Source organism: Python bivittatus, unplaced genomic scaffold (genome assembly GCF_059951505.1).
Source record: "Python bivittatus isolate LINGU-HERP-01145 unplaced genomic scaffold, Pbiv_v1 ctg000070_np1212, whole genome shotgun sequence".
In the NCBI taxonomy this organism is placed as follows: domain Eukaryota; kingdom Metazoa; phylum Chordata; class Lepidosauria; order Squamata; family Pythonidae; genus Python; species Python bivittatus.
This window is the reverse complement of record NW_028277034.1, coordinates 49,588,554-49,609,001: the sequence shown is the minus strand read 5'-3', so window position 1 is coordinate 49,609,001 and position 20,448 is coordinate 49,588,554. Positions and strand designations below refer to the sequence as shown.

At 40.7% G+C, this 20,448-nt stretch overlaps 1 protein-coding gene across 2 annotated transcripts in view; it reads right to left on the bottom strand.

Annotated features, from left to right (window-relative positions):
• ANTXR2 (ANTXR cell adhesion molecule 2) overlaps positions 1-19,869 on the bottom strand; it is a 127,171-nt gene extending 107,302 nt beyond the window's left edge. The window contains exons 1-3 of one of the 2 annotated variants that reach the window (XM_088133142.1): positions 19,755-19,869; positions 7,533-7,604; positions 4,780-4,851 (exon numbers count right to left, since the gene is read on the bottom strand). In XM_088133142.1, the coding sequence (XP_087989268.1) occupies positions 4,780-4,844 (65 nt within the window). In that variant the 5' untranslated portion in view covers positions 4,845-4,851; positions 7,533-7,604; positions 19,755-19,869. Of the gene's footprint in view, positions 1-4,779; positions 4,852-7,532; positions 7,605-12,221; positions 12,620-19,754 lie in introns of those variants that run through there. The other variant, XM_088133141.1, reaches the window with a different exon arrangement.
• Between the last annotated feature and the right edge of the window lie 579 nt (positions 19,870-20,448).

Here is a 20,448-nt window from a genome sequence, read left to right as displayed (position 1 = left end):
TATATGAGCATGAAACTGAGCAAACTCAGGGAGGCAGTGAAGGACAGGAAGGCCTGGCGCAATATGGTTCATGGGGTCACGAAGAGTCGGACACGACTTAACGACTAAACAACAACAACAATAGATATATAGAGTCAACTCAAGGCAGTGAACATACTTAAACTCTTGCCTCCTATTTTCCCCACAACAGCCACGTGGTGAGGTGGGCAGGGCTGAGAGGGGGACCGTCCCAAAGTCACCCAACCAGCTTCCATGCCTGAGAGAGGACCAGAACTCACAGTCTCCAGGTTTCTAGGCCAGTGCCTTAACCACGACACCAAACTGGCTCTCAGTATGCTTATTATTCCATGTTGAGAGTAAATTAGTTATGGGTTTAATGTATAATTTTATTTGCATTCATTTGAGAGTAGTATTATAATTTTTGTTTGTTTTATTGTACACCACCATGAGTCTATGTGGAGGGAGGAGTATAAAAATAAATAAATAGATAAGCTATAAGATGATGAATTTGTTTCTGACTTAATCCCTTTAAGCACATTAAATACGAAGGAGCTGATAGCAAAATCAGCCACTTGCCTGCTTTTCCCCAGAAAATTTCTGAACAAATTAAAGAGCATCAGTTCCAGTACAGATCCTAGGAGTAGCTGTATCCATCCACTGAAGAATTTGACCACTTATTCTTACTTACTGCTTCCTATTCTTTAACAAATTACTGATAAACATGAACCTGGCTGTCCTTCAGATGTGCTGACTAACTCCCAGAATTCTCAGCAAGAGGCATGCTGGCTGGGGATTCTGGGAGGTGCAGTTCACACATTTGGAGGTCGCCTAGTTCAGAAAAAGCCTGCCCAAGTTTCTTCAGGAATCTCTGGTGAAAGATGTGTCAAAAGCTTTTTGAAAATCCAAATACAGTACATCTATCAGATTGCCCTGTATCATGATTGTTAAGACTCTCTAAATCTAAAAGGCTAATGAGGCAAGATATATATTTGCAGAAGGCGTGTGGATCCTCCTACAGCAGGAACAGTCCTATTAAAGAAGAAAGAAGGTGGAAAAAAGAAGACGTCACAAAGGAAACATACTTTCAGGTGGGTCAGAACTACAGAAAGATTGTCAGAAAAGCTAAAGCTGAGAATGAGCTGGGGTGAAATGCCAAATATAACTAAAAGAATTTCTTTCAATGTATTCAAAATAAAAGGAAGAGAGAAAATCAAATTGCCAGATGCTCAATAAAGACAGATAGATACTAACAGATAAAAAGTCAACTCCTACTTTGCCTCAATTCTTCTCCAACAACTGGAAATTTTCACTGGGAAAAGCAGGATGAAGGGGCTGGATTAAAACTTGCAAATGACAAGAGAATGGTCAGAAAATACCTATTTACTTTGAATGAGCTAAAAACTCCCATGACAGATGGACTGCATCCTAAAATACTGAAAGAACTTAGCTGATGATCTGATTCAACCCTGATCTTGAGAAATCTGCAGAAATGGTGAAATGCCAGGCCAGGGGAAGAGGACAAATATTGTCCATATCTTCAAAAAGGAAACAATGGAATCTCGAGAACTACAGACCATCTGACATCAGTCTAAGGGAAGATCATAAAGAATTAAATCTATAAGCACTTTAGGATCACCTAAAACAATAGGATCATCACCAAATGATGGGTTCGTCAAGAACCAATCTTGGCAGACTAGCCCTATCTCATTTTTTAATCAGATAATTCCTCAGTAGATCATAGGAATGCTGTAGATGTAAAATATCTTGGTTTCAGCAAAGTTTCAAAATATCTCCATTACAGCCAGATTAGCAAAATTGGTTAAGTGTAGACCGAAAGGCATGAAAATTTACAGAATTTATACCATGCTCAAAAACAACATTCAAAGCACACCTATCAATGTTTTCTCAACAAGATATCAAGCAGAGTATTGGTCCTAAGTTGGTCTTAAGGGCTCTGATCAACTTATGTTCCCCTCTTTTACTAATAAGGTTAAAAAGAAAAGAGGGGAAAAAAGTGTAAAAACATGACCATTAAATTTACAACTAAAATTATAAAAAGCTTCAGCATCTGATGAATGCTGAAATATCAAAACACAACCCATAAAAGTTTTGGCATGGGTCCAGGGTACCTGAAGGACCATCTCATCCCCGTCACATCAACCCGTCCCACCCAGTCATGCAGAGAGGGCATGCTACGGACCCCATCTGCAAGAGAATTTCATCTGATGGGGTCCAGGAGGCGAGCCTTCTCTGCAGCAGCCCCTGCCCTTTGGAACACTCTTCCCCCAGGAGTGAGGTTGGCCCCCTCCCTGTTAGACTTCAGAAAAAAACTGAAGGCCTGGTTTTGTCATCACGCATGGGGTGGGGATCAGAATAGTCAGTTTTGGGGTTGGCTGGTTCCCTAGTCTTACCTTTGACCAATATTATCTGGTCACAGGCTGAAATAATATCACCATCTCTTGGACTTCATTGTATCTAATAACTGCATTTTATATTTGTATTATTTATGTTTTTACTGATTTTAAATTGTTTTGTTGTGAACCACCCAGAGTCCCTCCTTGTGGGGGAGTTGGGCGGTGATATAAAGTTGACATTTAAATAAATAAATAAATAAAAAAGGCAGGGGGCGGCTCATTGCACAAATCAGTTCCAACTGCAGGTTTCTTTAAAAGCCAGATCTTTACAGATGTTGTTACAGTTGAGCATAGCATGATGAACAATATGTTCGTCAGAATCCTTTTTTGCATTCCTCATTGTGGCCTTGTTCTTGGACTATGCAAGGACACAAATATATGGGACTTCCAAGGCTATTTGCGGTGGTAAGACCAACGCCAAAGAATATCAATACACCTCTGGGCCACACCCATATCTCCAAGGAACGTGAATACAAAAGCTAACGAAAGGCATTCAGTCTTTCAGCCCCCAAAGGCAAAGGTGATCAGCTACCCACACTCATCAGCTGACCATCCCGAACCCGTATGCAATGCCACAAATTGGCTTAATTGCTCCAAGGTTGCAGTTGGGCACAGAGTTAAGCTTCCCCCATGATACGAACCAGACTCTTTCTTTCCTTGAAAGTATACATACAGGTTTGGCCGAACACTGTAAAATAAAATATACTATTTCTTTCATTTTGCGGGCATCCAGTACAAACTGCAATGGCGAAAAAAAGTGATGAAACATGTGCTAAAATGTCTTGACCCTGGGCACCAGTACGGACGGCATAGAGCTTCTATCAGGATGTCACAATGCATATTTCTTCATGGCCCACCCTTGTTTCCACACAGTGGATACCCGTTTCTTGACTCTTTCCTGATCTCAAAGCCTTTTGCCCAAAACCTCAATTCTGAATCCTTTCTCCATCGCTGGGATGAATTGTGTACACATCAAAGCATATTTAACAATAAAAGCAGACATTTGCACAGTGTAATAGGTGATGGTTTGTTACCACAAAAGCTAAAACACAAGTTCTGAAGAGTTGGCTACCTTGAAATAACCAAGCAAATCTGGAAGGCCTGTGAAACCCACTTAGAATTCAAGACAAAAGCAGGGGAAGACAATCCGTTGATGGCAACTTGGAGGCTGTCTGTGCTTAACAGTTACAAATAGAACATCTCAGTGGAACATATGCAGAAGAATCTCACACCTCTGTCTTTCAGAAAAGGCACATTTTTATCCCTCACAGTTATCATGCTGGTTGTCTTCCTTCCAAACCCTACTTAATACTCATTTCGCCAAGTCCTTCATTCTTGCCGTCAAATTTGAGAAGGCACATGGCTTACTCCCAATTAATATATTAGCATATCCAGTTAATGCTACTACGTGACTCAGCATCTAGATGGCATATCAGAGTTTTCAGAATGCTCCCCCACATTTTCCTATATAACAGGGGCTGGCCACTAGAGTGAAGTGAGAGAGCAGACTCACGCTCTGGAGCCAGGAGGTGCCCATTTTGTCTGGGCCAAAGGCTGTACTTGATGCTTGAGTGGCACATCAGAGGCTATCTCCAAAAAGTAATGGATGGGGCCAAGGGAAAAAATTAAATTAGAGCTCAACACTTTACTGTCCACTGAATCAAAACTAAATAGGCTCCATAGGATTACTCCCCTCTTAGTACCATGTATACTCACAGATAAGCTGAGAATTTTAGGTGTCAAAATGCACCCAAAAAAATCAGGTTCAGTTTATCTGCAGATGGGATTATCCACAAGTATATACGGTAATACTTTTTAGAAGTACCCATATTTCCCATATAAGCTCATCTGCGGATAAGCAGACCCTCAAATTTTTAACCCAAATACCATGAAAATTGCAGGTTGGCTTGTCCATGAGTGGCACATTTTTCATTATATTTTGGTTAAAAAATTGAGGGTCGGCTTATCCATGGATGGGCTTATACGCAAGTGTATACGGTATGTGATAAATTTGTAGTTGCGTACTTTAAGAATGCTGATCTGAGTAACAACTTTTGGAGTTCTCTGGGAGTTACAGTGAAAGTTTTAGAATGGGCAGCATGGAGTATATAAGATTATGGGCCTGAGGACACATATCTGCCTTTCAATGTCCTTGAGGAGGTATTCAAGATAGCGATCCAACACGACCATTCATATGACAAGGAAACAGATAATCACCAAGAGGCCCTGAATTAAGCCTAATGCTACTTACCCATTTATTATAAACTGTATAATTTTAATCACTGAAAATGTTCATAGTTCTGTTGCTTTAAAAAAAAAAGTATTTGCTAGTATTTAAAAATGAACAATTCTGAGACTTACTTACCTATCTTGTGTTATTGGTAGAATTACAGTTGCTTGCATGGAAAACACTATGAAGGATATTCTCATCCGGGGGCTTTTAAAGATGAGAAAGAGAAATTAAAACATTAACCTCAGCCATATAAACCAGAACATTGCAAGAACTCCTTAATTTGACCTTTACAACATATGTCAAATTAATACAGCAACACAGAGAACAGTCTAGTGTCCAGCATATAACATGTTATTCAGCAATTCTATATTTCAGCTAATAGCTTTATCCTGAAGGCCAGAAAAAAATCCTGCTTGATTTTATGGAATTCTTGGTGCTCTCTGAGCGTGGTTGTTTGCTTGCAGACATTTCATTACCCAACTAGGGTATTGATGATGTTATCTAGTTGGGTAATGAAACGTCTGTAAACAAGCAACCAAGATCAGAGAGCACCAGGAACTCCACAGTTCAACCCTGAGCTACAGATACTCATATTGGGACTTCCTGACTTTGCTCAGTTCACATTTTGGATCAAACAAACCGTAGTTCTCATATCAGTAATCAAGCTGTTGCTTTGCCTATTAGGAGTTTAGTCCACTGTGTTGTCTCTATTCAGTTTTGGCCAAAAGGAGGAATTACAGGACCAATCAAGGTCCTAAAATTGCTTTTGTACCTGCTGTCTATTAGTAGGAAATGATCTGCACCTCTGGAGACAAAAATTTGGGAATGAATGTGTTTTCCATTCAAAGGCCAAACTGGACATGCTCCAATCCTTACAAAAAGGACCAGAACAGAGTTGTTCATGGTTCTGAAAAGCTGAGGAACATTACTGCTCTTTGCTCTCTTGAAACCCTGTTCACCTTATTTTATATTGTTTCTCCTTAAGTAAAACACAAATGAACCCATTCAGCCTCTAGCAGCAGAGATATTTTTTCCTAAAAATGATGAAGGATCAACTCAGAGCTGTCTTTGTACAAAGCATATGCCCTACAACTTGTAGTGTCATGTTACAGCACGGGAAGGTCCAGGAAGACCACATCAAGCATCTGTCTCACAAGTTGTCGTGAAAAATGGAGGAGAGACTGTTATAACACAAATTGAGCAGTTTTGTGTCACTAGTTCTCATTTAACCTGAGGGAGCTATCTCAAGCATTTTCCTCAGTAGATTTTTTTTGTCTGAAGATAGGCAACTTCATTGCCAAATACTTTTTTACTCTTCACTTCCTTTTTGTATGTTTGTTTTTTTTTAATCCCATCATCAAGGAATTCCATTCTGGGGGAAATTCATAAGCATACGTTCCCATTATTTTTAAAATATTCGCACTACGAGTTTGAAGCTCTTAAAAAGAAATGGAACGTGTGTTATGTTGTAACTTCAGGCCTTCATCGCTTAGGCCCAGAAAAATGGAGAACAGATGTACAACTCATACTGGAGTGATCTAATTCTTACAATAAGACCTGCTCTGCACTTTCACCATATGTTGCACTGAACAGCATTCGTCAACCATTAAACAGGCCCCTTTCCCTTAAAAAAGAAAAGGAGTGGGGGAACAAGGACAAAATCCTTAAAAACTGTTAAGAACGGTTCAACAAATGATTCCACCAAATCATTTTTGTTTCAGTCAGTTCAGAAATAAAAGGGTGGATTTCTTGTTGAAAGAGTGACCAAAGGCCTTAGGAATGGGCCATCAGATCATTTTTGGAAGGAACAAACATCTCTGTTGCCAGTAACTGAAATTCCAGATCGCGTGGCCTCTACCAATTACTCTTTTTATTAACTTACATTGTGTCCAGGAAGGACAATTCAATCAGATTTCTTTCCTTATTCTATAGAGGCCTTGTTTTCGGCCCTATGAAGATGGATGCATTGCAATTAAGCTTCCTATTCCACGTTATTTTGCACCAGCTGGTCAAACACAATTGCCTACTGTACTGCATTTTCCATAGGAAACAATTAAGTGCAATAATGTCTATGCAGTTACTTCCAGGACTCAAAGGGCTCTGTGTTTAACTAGATCTAAGCATAGTCTATACTTTAAAAAAGATCTATTTCTGTCCCAGTAGTAGAACGATCAAAATCATGTTGCCATAAGGCAGATGTTCATACGTTTGTGCGACATCCATGCAAAAAACTAAGAGAACTATAGAAGGCAATAAATGCTTGGTTTCAGACTGCTGCTTTACCTGCAAAGGTATGAAAAGCTGTGTTTGTATAATAAAAAAGACAAGAAAAATAGGGAAGCAAAACTAAGGAACAGAAAATGTATTTCCTGTTTTTGTTCTCCTTTTTCATATGAATATATTTCACTACAGGACAGATTTAAGACACCTTGTTTTTATATTTTGATAAATATTGTTTGATTTTATATATGTTTTAATCTCTTCATAAATGAATATTCTGCCCCTCCATTTTTTTGCTCAGTGGTAGTCATTTTGGTTAAAATTATATTTGGTATTCTAAAATGCAGGATCCACTCTTAATAACCATCTCGAGAGATATTCATAGTAAGCACTGGAAATCTGACCTACTGTAAACATATTCCAACTTTTTTTTCAATTTGACCAACAAAACATATATTCTTATGCTGTTAAGAACAAGCTAGATTCAGGAAATATGTGAACAACTACAAAAGGCATGATTTTTACACATTTCAAATCCATCTGGAATCTATGAAACTATTTGAATATATGGAACTATTCACAGTCTTCAAAGAAAACAGGAAATCAGAGGAAACAGTTATCAGAAAAAGGAAATATATTTCTTTCTAACTTGTTCAACAACTTACCTCACAAATCTGTCTGTCAGCTGCTTCACAAATTCAACGATTTCTGACCAGTGTGATAATACACTCCCTGATCTACAAAAAAAGCCAAAAATGTTCATTAAGTGCCAATAAACAGTCGTATTTGTTAAAATACTTTTTTGAAACACTTTTTTCCACTTTGACTCAGTCTTTCCTGCTTTCATTATCTTGCCTTATTTTACTATGTAAAGGTTTATACTAGTTCTCCTCAGCTAAAAGTGATTGATATCAAATAAATATAATAGTTAAGATTTGAATAAATGAACCCCCACACACACACACACAAATGAAAACAAAATTACAATGACAGTATCAGCACCCTATTGCACTTAGAGGGTCACCACTTACAGTCCCATGTCAAGCTGGACATCAGCAACCAGTGGGGTTTTGCAGAAATCGGTCTTGTGGTTGGAGCTTTGCTATTACTGATCTAGATGACGGGACTGATGGGCTGCTTATAAATTTTTTTGATGACACAAGATTGAGAGGTTTGGACAATACTCAGGACAACAGAAAGAGATTGCAGTCTAAACTGGACAGGTTGGAAGGCTGAACTGAGAGGAACAAGATGTACTTTAACAGGGAGAAATATAAGGCATTACATTAGGGAGAAAGGAATGTAGAAGACACATAAAATATGGGGTGTTCATGATTTGGAAGCATCTGAGATGAACTTGGGTCTAGTCGCTGACAACAAGCTGAAGTCAGTAGTGTGAAACAGGCCTAACCTAGTTATGGGCTGTATCAGAAACAATATTGTATCAAAGATACAGAAAGTCATTATTTATCTCTGTTTTGCACTGGTAAGATCACACCTCATTCTGGGCACTAAACATCCAGAAGAATATTGACAGATTAAAGAGGGTTCAGAGGAGGGCAATAAAGAGTGGGATCAGAGTGCATCCCCTATGAAGGCTAACGGAAGGAACTTGGGATGTTCAGTCTGAAGGAAAGAAGATGCAGGGAGACATGACAGCCATGTTCAGGTACCGTAACAGAACGTGAGAGTGACCTTGAAAGCAGGGGGAAGAGATGCTGCCTAGGGAATGATCAGATAAAAGGGGGAGGACCCCGCAATGAGTAATGGGCAGAGAAAGAAACTTAGAAAAGACTCTCCCTAACTGATCAGGCGGTCAATACGGACAGCAGGAGATTTATATTTTCAGACTTGCAAGATTCTGTTAATGTAGCCCAACCATAAAGTAGAAGTAGCACATCTGGTCGTGTTTCCTGTCTGGTTTTATCAGGCCCAGCCCAATAACAATGGTGAAACAGTCCAGTTGAGTTAAGTTCCTGTATTTGCTTACACCTATAGACAGAATCTTGCCAGACTCAATCTGTACTACCACAACTAGTGGACATACCCTAGGAGATTCTAGGGAGTGGCTATCCTGAACCTCTTATGCTTCCCATGATCCTCCTGAGGACTGTGTTGTCTTTTGTCTCCTTTCCCTTCCTGGAATGCACCCCCTCCTTCCTGATAGCCTTGCTCTCTGCTTCCACACACACCCCACCCAACATCACCCTCTTCTTTGTAGATACATTCCATCACAGGTTTACCTGGGAAGGTTGACATCACTCTTGCAAGTCTGAAAGTACAAATCTCCCACCATCCCTTTTTACCATCTGATCTAGTTTACCACCTGAATATTTACCACCTGAACATCCCAAGTTCCTTCAGTTAGCCTTCATAGGGGATGTACTAACAAGGGCAGGTCCTTTCTAAGTTTCTTTCTCTGCCTATTACTCAGTTGTGGGATCCTCCCCCTTTTATCTGATTGTTCCCTAGGTAGCATCTCTTTCCCCCATCTTCCAAGGTCATTCTCACATTCCATTACAGGTACATAAAGAGAAGCTACAAGGAGGGTGGTCAAGAACTATTGTCCATGTCCACAAAGGAAAAAAAAAAAAGGACCTGAAATAATGGGTGTAAATTATAGCCACCTAGATTTTGTTTAAATGGAAAACTTTCTGATGGTAAGATGTACACAACAATGGAACCTATGGAGGTTTGGGTTCCCCGTCTCTAAAGGTTTTTAAGAAGAGGCTGGATACAGATGGTGCAATTGGTTTTCCTGAACATTGCAGAGGGCTGGTCCAAATAATCTTCACCATCCCTTCCAACCCTATAATTCTATGATTCTAGGATGTCATTAGAGTACTGATGATATCTCATCCTGAACCAGATCTCTCCCAGCAGTTTCATGTGGATGTTAAAGAGAAAGTATGAGAACTAAGCCTGCAAAACCCTACAAGGGGGAATTCCCCAGTCTGATTCCCCTCCCCCTAAAATGATTGATACCACTTGCTTTGGAAAGAATGGAGCTATTGAATATAGTGCCCCTAACCCTTGCAGTAGTCTAAAACGATACAATAGTCAATGGCATTGAACAATGGCAATGGAGTAGGACCAGGAGGTGTGCACTTCTCCCACCGGTTCCCAACAAAGGTCATCCACAAGAACCAACCAGTGCCATTTCTGTTCCAGGCCCAGGCCCGAATGCTGACTTAAAACTGTGACTTAAAAGGATTCAGATCATCTCTTCTTCTACAGAACTGGCTTTCTGTAATTGAACTTCCACCATCTTCCCAACAAACTTCCCTAAAACGGGGAGGTTGGAAGCAGGGGGACAAGTATCCAAAATAGCTGAATTCAAAGAAGCCTCTTCAGCAGAGGCTGCACAATGACTCCTTCATGGCAATCAACTTGACCTCGTCCACCAAAGAGGCATTAACCGTTCCAGCTAATAACTCCCCGTTCCAGCTAAACACTCCCCTTGGCCATCCAAAGAAGCTAGGAAGGGCATGGACCTAAATCACAAGTGGTGCAATTCATGCTGGGAAATGCCTTATTTGCTTCATCTGAATCCACAGGACAAAATAAATCTCTGCTCACATTACAAGTCACCTCATCACACTACCATATAAGTGCAGGCAATGACTGTTCACAGAGCGTCTCTCTCTCTTGTTTCATTATTACTTGGGCTGACTTTCAATACCCTACTTTGGCACTACAAATATCAACTAAAAACACATGCAACCACTTTCAAACTGCATTCTTACAGGTGTCCAAAGAGAAAAACTGCTGAAAACTATTGTTATCTCACAGTAGAACAAGGCAGTTCTGCTGCCATAAAGGCTCCATGGCTGTTTTACAATCAGAGTTGCACTTTCTCCATCCTTCCCTGAACCTACTGGGCACCAAAGATGATCAGAAGACTGGAAAGCAAGACCCCCCCCCCTCAGAGAGACTGACCAGGGTATTTAGAGTGAGACCATCCACCTGAGGCTGTCAGATGGTTTTATCAAGGGAGTCATATCTCAAAGAGGGTACAGAGTGAAGTTGACTGTTGAGTTAATATAGCCCCACTCTGGGCACTGCAGATGGAATTTATTAAATCTGCCTATGCTAGTCTCCTTTTTTTGTAGTTCTTCTCTTTAGTCCTGGCAACATTTAGCTGGAGATAATGCAACTGCTTAGCTGACTTTTTTCCTTGGAAGGCATCACACTGAAAAGCACCATGTTTGCCTCTTCTGAAATCTCTTAAGTGTTTTACTGCACACACTTAAGCACCCAATTCCCATACGTTCAGTTTACTTTTATGATTCTCCTAACATGCCAGCTCTCACTTTCATGCAATAAAGTACCCACTTTAATATGCAAGGGGGGGGTTGTTTTATTTCTTTCAACAGGCATTCTTTGCTCCCAACAAACTGCATGTTATTGCTTTTCTATCAACATCTGTATGTCTTAAAAAGTCTCCATTTATATTACCCTCTTTAGTAAACAATCTATCACATCTACTTTAGTTTCACACCATGTATGCAACAATTGCAATCGTTCAATCCACATCCCCTGTGGAACAGACCTATCCTGGTCTTTGATACACCAATTTTCATATACATACAGAGCACTGCATCATACATCCTATCAGACATCCTCTGCAAATCACTCAAGTTCTTATCGTCTGCATAGAACAGAATGTGCACGATCACATTCCCCAATTAAGAGACCTCTACTGTGTTCTCAAGGGCTCATCTACATAATACATGCATTAAAGAACCAAGGGAACATCATAACCCCTTGTCTTACGTACACCTCACTCCATGTTCACCAGGCATGTCATTTATACAGCATATGCTTTGTTTCCATCAGAAACTGCCCTTGTCTCATTCAGCAACCAACCTTCCAGCTCGGTACTCTTGCAAATTCAGGTCTCCTCCCTTGACTCTACATCAGTGCAACAAACTTCTTTCACGTTCCTACAAGTGACAAGCCAAAGACTCCAAACTTTCCTTTTATCCTTTGCACTTTAACCGTGCAACACGCTTTACAAAACCGCGCCTCTTCGCAAGCAGGATGAAGCGCGGGGGGAGCACGAAACGGCGACATCCACGGTTTGCCATGAAGCAGCTGCACCCCCCGCCCCCGCCCCCGCCCCCCGGGCACCAAGGCCGTTCCGCGGCGGCCGGAGCCTGAAGTCTTCCACCGGGATGTGCCTTCTCTCCCACCGGCCTGCGCAACTGTGACGAGACCGCGGGGCGGTGAGGGAAATGGTGCCGTGCCGTGCCCTCGGGAGAGCGGAGGCGCGGGGAGGGATGGCGACCCGGCGGGAGCGCGGAGCCCCGGCGCCCGCCTGCGAAGCCTCCTCTCCCTCCGCTTCCACTCACTTGTCCAGGACGAAGTAGAGGTCGAACGCCGTGCCGCACGACGGCTCCTCTTGGGCGAGCGCCGGCGGCCGCAGGAGCAGGACGACCAGAGCGCAGGTCAGCGCCGCCCGGCCCGGCCGATCCATGGAGCTGCCGCTTTCCAGCCGAGGGTTCCCTCCACAGCCTATGGCGGCCGAGCGAGCGGAGGCGGAGGGCCGCGAAGTCCGGCTAGACCGCGAAGGGGCAGCTCTGCCGTGCCCTGGGAACGAGAGGGGCTGGGGCTCGCTTCGGGCGCTCCGCGTCTCCCTCGGCGGCTTGGCCAGCAAAGCTCCACCAACGGCCCACGGCGGTTTACATTCTCCAAAGAAAAGGAGAGTACAGTAACTTCTGCGTCTTTGTCCACGCCTTCGGAGGCTGGGCCCTCGCTCCTCTTCCCCTCGTTTTTTTTTTTTTTTTGGCAATTCTGTACTTTTTAAAGGCAGGGCGCGCTAAACTCGCTTCACCCGGACGGCCAACAGTTTAGATACTGACTTCCCAACTTTTCCTTTTATTTTCTTTGTTTGGAACACGAGTTCAGCACGGAGGTCACACACAACGCAGGGCTCCGGGATCCCTGGCTGGCATGCCTCTTCCAGATGGCGCCTGTGGTTGTTGGGGGGTTTGTGCCTTCCGGTCAGTCTTGACACCTAGACAAGTCTGCCCAGTTTTCTTGGCAACTTTTTCAGAAGTGGTTTGCCCTTGCCTTCTTCCTAGGGCAAGTCTAGTCCTAACTAACTAACTAAGTTACTAACTAACTAAGTCCAGTGTAACAACAAATGCAGCATTAAAACATTCACAGTGCACAACTTGCTCACTGCACAAAGTGGTGGTGGCAGTGGGGAATCCTGTTGTCAGTTCCTCCCTAAAAGAGTGTTTGCACTCCCATCACCTTAAGCCCCCAGTCCAGGGGTATCTAATAGCATGTTCTACAATACTGTTCCTCTTAAGCATCTTCTCCAAACTCAACTCTCAAATGTTTTGCTAAGTCTTCTTCAGGTCTCACTCAATATCCCATGAATCCTAATAAGTGGTAACTGCTCATTTCATTTTTTAGGTTTTCCAACTAACTTTACTTGGGTTAGAAACTAACACTCCAGTAGTCCATTTTCAAAAGCTGCTGGAGCTGGCTAGTTGGTTTTAGCCTCTGTAGGATCTCTTGTTGTCGTGCAGCTCCTTCCTTACTCAGCTTCTTCTCCCCAAAATGCTCTCCAATCTTGACATCCCATTTTGGAAGTTTTAAGACTTCCCCCATTGATGCAAACACTTGTTTTGTCTCCTCCTTCTCCTGTTAACACCTGTGAGAAGCAAAACTATTTCTAAGCTCTTTATCAGCAAAAACAAAGGATAACATTTGCTTGAGTAACTTTCCCTCCTCCAAACCAGCCAATCCAAAATTCAGACATCAAGGACATAAGATTGCATGAGACCCTACATACACAAGGAAGTGGTTGTAAATAATTTGTGCCTGAGGTGTTCGTGTTTCTTTTTCTTTGATTTTATGCCTATGTTTGCAGAGTTACGAATGGTGCAGAACAGGACAACCAAAATGAGCATGGAGGGGATGCAATTTCCTTTGATCCAAATTACAATATTTGGGTTCTTTGGGTTAGAACAATCTAACAAATAAATCTGTCATTCCTTCCTTCTTCAAGGTTATCTCTGTACTCCTCTGTAAAATTGAATAAAAAGAATAAGCACATATTATGTCTCATCATAATAGAAGTTGAAGTCCAATTAAGTTATGGGAGATTCAAAACAGACTCCAGAAAAGTACAGAAGTCACACAGTACATAATTACTTTATGGAATCTGCTAGTTAGAATATAGTAGTTGCTGTAATTCAGTGCCTGGATTGATAAACACAATCATACTTAGTTCCTAGTATATGATCATTTTAAAACAACATTTATCATTTACCCTGAAATTCACCCTCAGTGAAAATTCTCTGTCAATACATAACAGAATCAACATGTCACATTGAGAAATGCCATTGTTCTCATGTGGAAGAAAAAGTAGTTTCATTTAATGGGAGATAGATGATTTTTACATGCAGCAGCTATTCAGAGTTACAAAAAGTAATCAAATAATTGGTTCGATTGCATTGATTCTTACATCAGCTCTTGACCATCAGCAGTTAAAATCTGTAATTCATTTAGTACTTCTTGTCCCAGTTCTACCTGCTTCATTTGATGCTTAAATTATAATGTAGGAGGCTTAGGACCTCTATGTATCTATGTATCTATGATCTATCTCTCTCTACACACACACACACACACACCTGCTTATCCTTCCACCTACCCCAAGATAGCTGGAGTTTTAGTGGGGGCATTATTCTTTGTGTTACCCTCTTGAACATTTGGTAAGTCCATATTTTTAAGTTATTTTGCTATCCTAGAAAAGTAGCTTATGGCAGGACCTCTTAACAAAATTCCATTCTCTTTGGATGGCCAAGCAGAGACACAACTGAAGAACATTCTGACACTCTCAGTCAGCATGCACAACTCAGTTGTGACTCTGACCCCTGATATAGTGACACAGCCCTGAAGTTCGTGAGTGTATCATTATGATACACTGAGACCCAAAGAACAGAGAGGATGAGAAGTTCTTGAAAGAGTATCTTAGGAGTAGCAGTCTGCTTGTCACAAATGACTCCGTTGCTACAGCCAATTTAGTATTCATTGTGTTCTGTTGGAAGCCAGGTGCTTCCAGTATAAAAACTTCTGTCTGAAAGTGCTTAATTATACAAATAATGTTCATGATTGTGCCTCCTGAGTTTGAGTTCCCTGACAAGAAGGGAGCTGTGTTAGTCTATGGTGACAACAATTCAGGAGTGTGGTAGCACTTTTCCAACGAATAAAAGCTTGTCCTTTCAATAACATTGGTTTGTTGGAAAAACTCCTAAATTTCTGAGTTCCCTAGAAACTGATGTTTATCTGAAACTAGTGATGATATATCCTCAATCTTCTGAACTTTGATGGCTGCCATTGATCCCGGGCCTGGAATTTTGCCATGTGTTTACTACTGACTTTGTGATAAGTGCTGTCTGCCCTGTTAAAAAATCTTGAACTGCTCTCTGAAACGGCAGGCAATACAACACTGTTTTGTGGCAGTGAATAAAGAGCATAGGAGTTGTTCTGGAGTTAAAATCCTTGCAGAGGAATTACACCTCTTCCTCTAAAGTCATATTTTCAGTTAAATTTCCCCCTATTCCATGATAACTAGTCTCACTGACTCATTTCCTATGATCAACAGAGTTCCAAAATGTGTTGGTACTTGTACTTTTTATACTGTCTGCGTGTAACTTAAGTGGTGATTGAAATTGCTGTTCCTTCCCTTTGGCTGTATCAGATTTTATTTCTCATTTCCAGATATTTACTCTTCATGGTCATTGCAGCATTCATGCATTACTAACACAGCACTCTTATGGCGTCACAGTCCTTATGAGAAAAACCTATATTTTGAAATCCATTTTTATTAAAAAGAAAGAGAAAGATAAATTGAAATTAGGAGAGAGTGGATATATGCATAGGAAAAACCTGAGCCGAGGCTTTTGGGGTCATCAAACAGTGGTCCTTCTCCTGGCCACCTATGGACATGAACATCAGGGGCATCCACAGGGGAGTCAAAAAAGTCAAGATGGCAGCCACTACCTCACGCTCAAAGCCCAATTCCTTTTATTTGTCACATGGTGCACATAAAAAGGGGTGAGGTTTCAATTGTGGCAACCATCTTTTCCCAGATGTCCTTGATGAATGTATATTCTTCTTTTATGCTATATGATATTGATTAGTATCATTAGTGTGAGATAGAGTAAGGTGGAGAAACAAAATATAAAACTTTTATCCAAATAATAACAAAAATACTTCTTCCTCCATGCTGGAACAAAAGACAACTAGAAGTAATAGATGACCTCATCACCTTCTATTGTAGTTGTCAAATCCAAGTTGGTGGCAATTGCTTGGACAGCAAGTAGATGCAAGCTTTAACTGTGCATAGCTAAAATACATCTTTTGCCTGTCTTAAATAGCCAACTGCCTGCTTTTCTTAGAAGATTCAGAACTCTGATATTATGGAACACTGTAGTCAACAAAGAACCTCTATGTACACACTGCAACTCCGTGGTTGAGTACAGCTTTATCCTGTTTTCTCCCATCCAGAACCTAACAGCCTCCAGGCACAAGGACAAGACCTGAACGGCATCTCTGGATCAGCCTGGGTGGCAATGCACAACTGAGCATCATCAATGTCTTGATGATACCTCAGCCTCAATTTGTGAATGACCACTCCCAGAAGCTTTGTGGAGATGTTAAGAGGAAGAGAACCAAATCCTGCAGCACCCCACAAAAGATGATGAAGTTACCTGCTTAGCAATATCTTGACAAATATGAGGCATGCACAATTAAGCACATATTAGATTAGGAAGAGTATAAAAGGAGAACTCCCATCGAAGCTACTTCAGCTATATCCAAAATGGACTCTTCCATCAGTTCTTACATGGGTATGGTTCAGATAGACCTACTGAACAATTTACTGTACAAACCTAATTATCTGATTATGTGAATGCTGTGCCAATCTAAAATAACCTTGTAATATTTTTATGTTTATTTTTTTGCCTGTTTTAAATGTAAGAGAGTTGTGTTGTCTTTTTTAAAAAGATACTTTTCACCTCCCAGGATGATTTAAAGATAAATAGATTTAGACTACAAAAGATTATTCTCTAGGATGGTGAACTTGATGATATACTTTTTTAAAAAATCCAAATATCTGGCTTCCGAGTGAGGACCTACGGCGGGTTAGACATCCCTACGAGCATCTCCGCGAGTAGAGCCAGCACTGTGGCGAAATTGGTGGCCAGGCAGCAGGTTCTGGCCAACAAAATTCTTTCTGGAGAAGGAGAGATTGGGAGATCACCCACTTGTGCTGTGGATAGCTGTTTCTTGTGAGGAGATTATAGGAATTGAGTTTCTTATGGTCAATCATGAGTTGAGCAACTTGGGAGCCGAGGGAACATCATTGCATTCAAAACCGCTGTGTAGCCTTTACGGACATATGACTTGCAAAAACTTCACTTTCTTAAACACTTTTGGATACAATTAATTTACAACTTAAGAGAGATCTGCTGAATGGCAGGAAAGAACAAAGACACTTGGTGAGTCACGTTCTGTTTGGAATTAAGAATGGGGGGAAAATGCTATCTTAAAGGATTTTAATTTAAAAGCAAAATCTCAACAAAATTGTGATTCAAGAAAGTTTTAAATGGATAAAGGGAACAGTAATTTCAGAAAACAGAAGAAATTTTTTTTCTGACGAAAGTGCCTTTGAAAATAGTAAAATTATTCAGACAAACAGGCTGGACCTTTATGGGAATGCTGATTGTTTATTATTAAGGAAAGTAGATAATTGGTGGATTTTACAAAATAAGAAGATAAGGGTAATATGAGCCAGACTGTGACTGTAGCTACGGAGAGCTAATTGGGACTAAAGTGTTACAGACAGATAAAAGCAAAATGGGGGGGGGAGATTGCCTTTTACATTCACCCTAGTAATTGACATCCTTTCACTTTGTCATAATGGGAACCACAAGAAAAGCAGCAAAAATAGGAGAGGGAAGGAGAGGTTCACTAGAACAAGTTACAGATAAGGGCATCACGCTAGATTTATGGGAGAAAATGTTTAAGTCATTTCGCAAGAAGATGACTGCAATAGTTGCCAATAATCTGAATGCTTTTAAAAAGGAAATGGAAGAAGGATTTACAGGGATAAAAAAATATATGAAAGAAGTTAAGAAGACTGAAGAATCTGAAGGACAATTGGCTGGAGATGCAAAACAAATTGATGACAAACTGGAAGTTTTAGAAAGTAAGACAGAAGTTATAAATAGTGAGATGGAGGAAGATTTGGGCAACGGCATTACTGGAACTGAGAGAAAAAGAATTTTGTTTAGCATTTAGAACAATTCCAGAAGTCCATGGGGAAGATATCAGAGAAAAGATTGTTAAATCTCTGTCTAACTTCTTGGATTAGGATGAAGATGAGACCGAGACAGAGATGATAAGGTTTATAGGATCAATACACAATTTGCAAAATTAAGAAATGTTCTAAGGGATTTCCTTGTACACTTTGTCAGGAAGAAGACTAGAGATCAGGTTCTGCAGCAGCACTTTAATACTAGTTTGAGGATTAAAATACAGATGTAATTGTACTTAAGGAAATTCCAATTAGAATACTGTGCAAGAGAAAATAGTATTTTTTTCTGACAGACAACTAAACAGAAAAAGATTAGATGGGATAAGTTAGAAGGGGTGATTTTTACTTTTAAACAGTAGAGATTCAGACTGAATTCTGTGCAGAAAGCAAGAGATTTCTTCAGAAAATTCAACGAAGAATTGGAGGAAATGCAAATGGAAGTGACAATGACATATGTGACTAAAGAAATGTCACAACAGATATAATAGGACGCTGACGATACTACCATGTTGGGCACTACAGGTATTGATTTTTCTAAAATTTTGGCATAATTATGTATTATAAATGCTTAAAGTGGAATATAAATGGAGTAAATGCTCCTAATTAAAAAAAATTATTATTTGAAAAAGTTAAAACAAGATGTGACTTGCTTACAAGAAACGCATATTAGGAAAAAGGATATAAAATATTTGAGTCACAAAATTTGGGTGAAGAATTTATTTCAGCAGGAATGAAAAAAAAATGCAGTTGTTTTGTATATGGAGGTAGTCCCCAAGTTAAGAATGCCTGGTTTAAGGATGTCCCATAGTTAAGAATGGAGCCTATTGTAGCAAAATTTGAGTTAAATACACAATGATTTGAGTTAAATACACAATACCACTTGTACAGCATTATACAGTAATACTGTTCTGGCTTACATAAATTTGACTTAAGGACAGATCTTGGGAACAGAACTTGTTCTTAAACTGGGGACTACCTGTAAAGTCAGTGTTGACTCCTGGCAACTGCCTGGACAAGTCCCTGCAGTTTTCTTAGCAAGATTTCAGAAGTGGTTTGCCATTGCCCACTTCCTAGGGCTGAGAGAGAGTGACTGGCCCAAGGTCACCCATCTGGCTTTGTGCCTAAGGCAGGACTAGAATTCACGGTCTTCTGATTTCTAGCCCAGTGCCTTAACCATTACACCAAACTGGCTTTGCCCTGACCAACAGCAAGCAAACCTTTCGCCATCCTCTTAGACTGCCATGATGGTTCTCCTGCCTGTATAATGCACAAAATTAGGCTTACTTGTACAATTCCTGATCTAGGTGTTGCTGTGAATGCAGAAGCTTTCACTCTGGCATATGAACTTAGTATTCCGGACACCAGAAGTTTTGCTCAAATGCATTATTCAACAGCCTACATTAGCTTGGTCAGATCTTTTAAGTAGGTTTTATCTGTCCCTCCCACCAAGGAGCACAGAAGGGCATATTATTCTTTTCTTACCCATCTGTGCTCACAACAACTCTGCAAAGTAGGGGACATTAAAGAAAAATCACTAGCCCAAGGTTACCTGGGAAAAGACACTGTGACTTTTGGAAGAGCTTTCCCTGGTTCAGGTTGTTAGTTGGGAAGTCAGCTAGACAGATCTAGTCTCCAACTTTAACAGCAGCGGTCTCTGCAGAAGGTGGCTATTTCAGATTACCAAGAAAGGCAACTGCTGATTGTATACATAGCCAGCCAGTGTTAAGACCAAATCAAAAACTGACACTTGAAAAATTGGCAACTCAGTTCCACATTCCACGTTCCTCACATGACTGGGCACAATCTTAGCAACACGACTTGCGGCCGAGGGATGATGAAGTTATGAATGTTTAGTAAGATGTGACAAAGCTGTTTGTAATATGATCCAGTGCCCTAAAGCAAATCCATATGCAAAAAATAGCCTGATGCATTCCAGAGAGTAAGTTGAAACAAATTCCATAGAACGTAACAGAATTTATGTTTGAGTGAACATGCTATTTAAGGCTTTATGTTCTAAGTGTGTTGATATAAAGATTCCAGATATACTGTATGACATTTTTGCTTGGGTTTTTCTTTTTTGAAAGTTGATTGATTATGTGCCATCAAATTGTTTTCGACTCTTAGCAACCACATAGGTTGATTTTCTCCATGACGATCTGTCCCTAGCCTGATCTTTCAGGCCTTCCAATGGTGCCCCATTGCCACTGTAACTGAGTCCATCCACCTTGCTGCTGGCTGTCCTC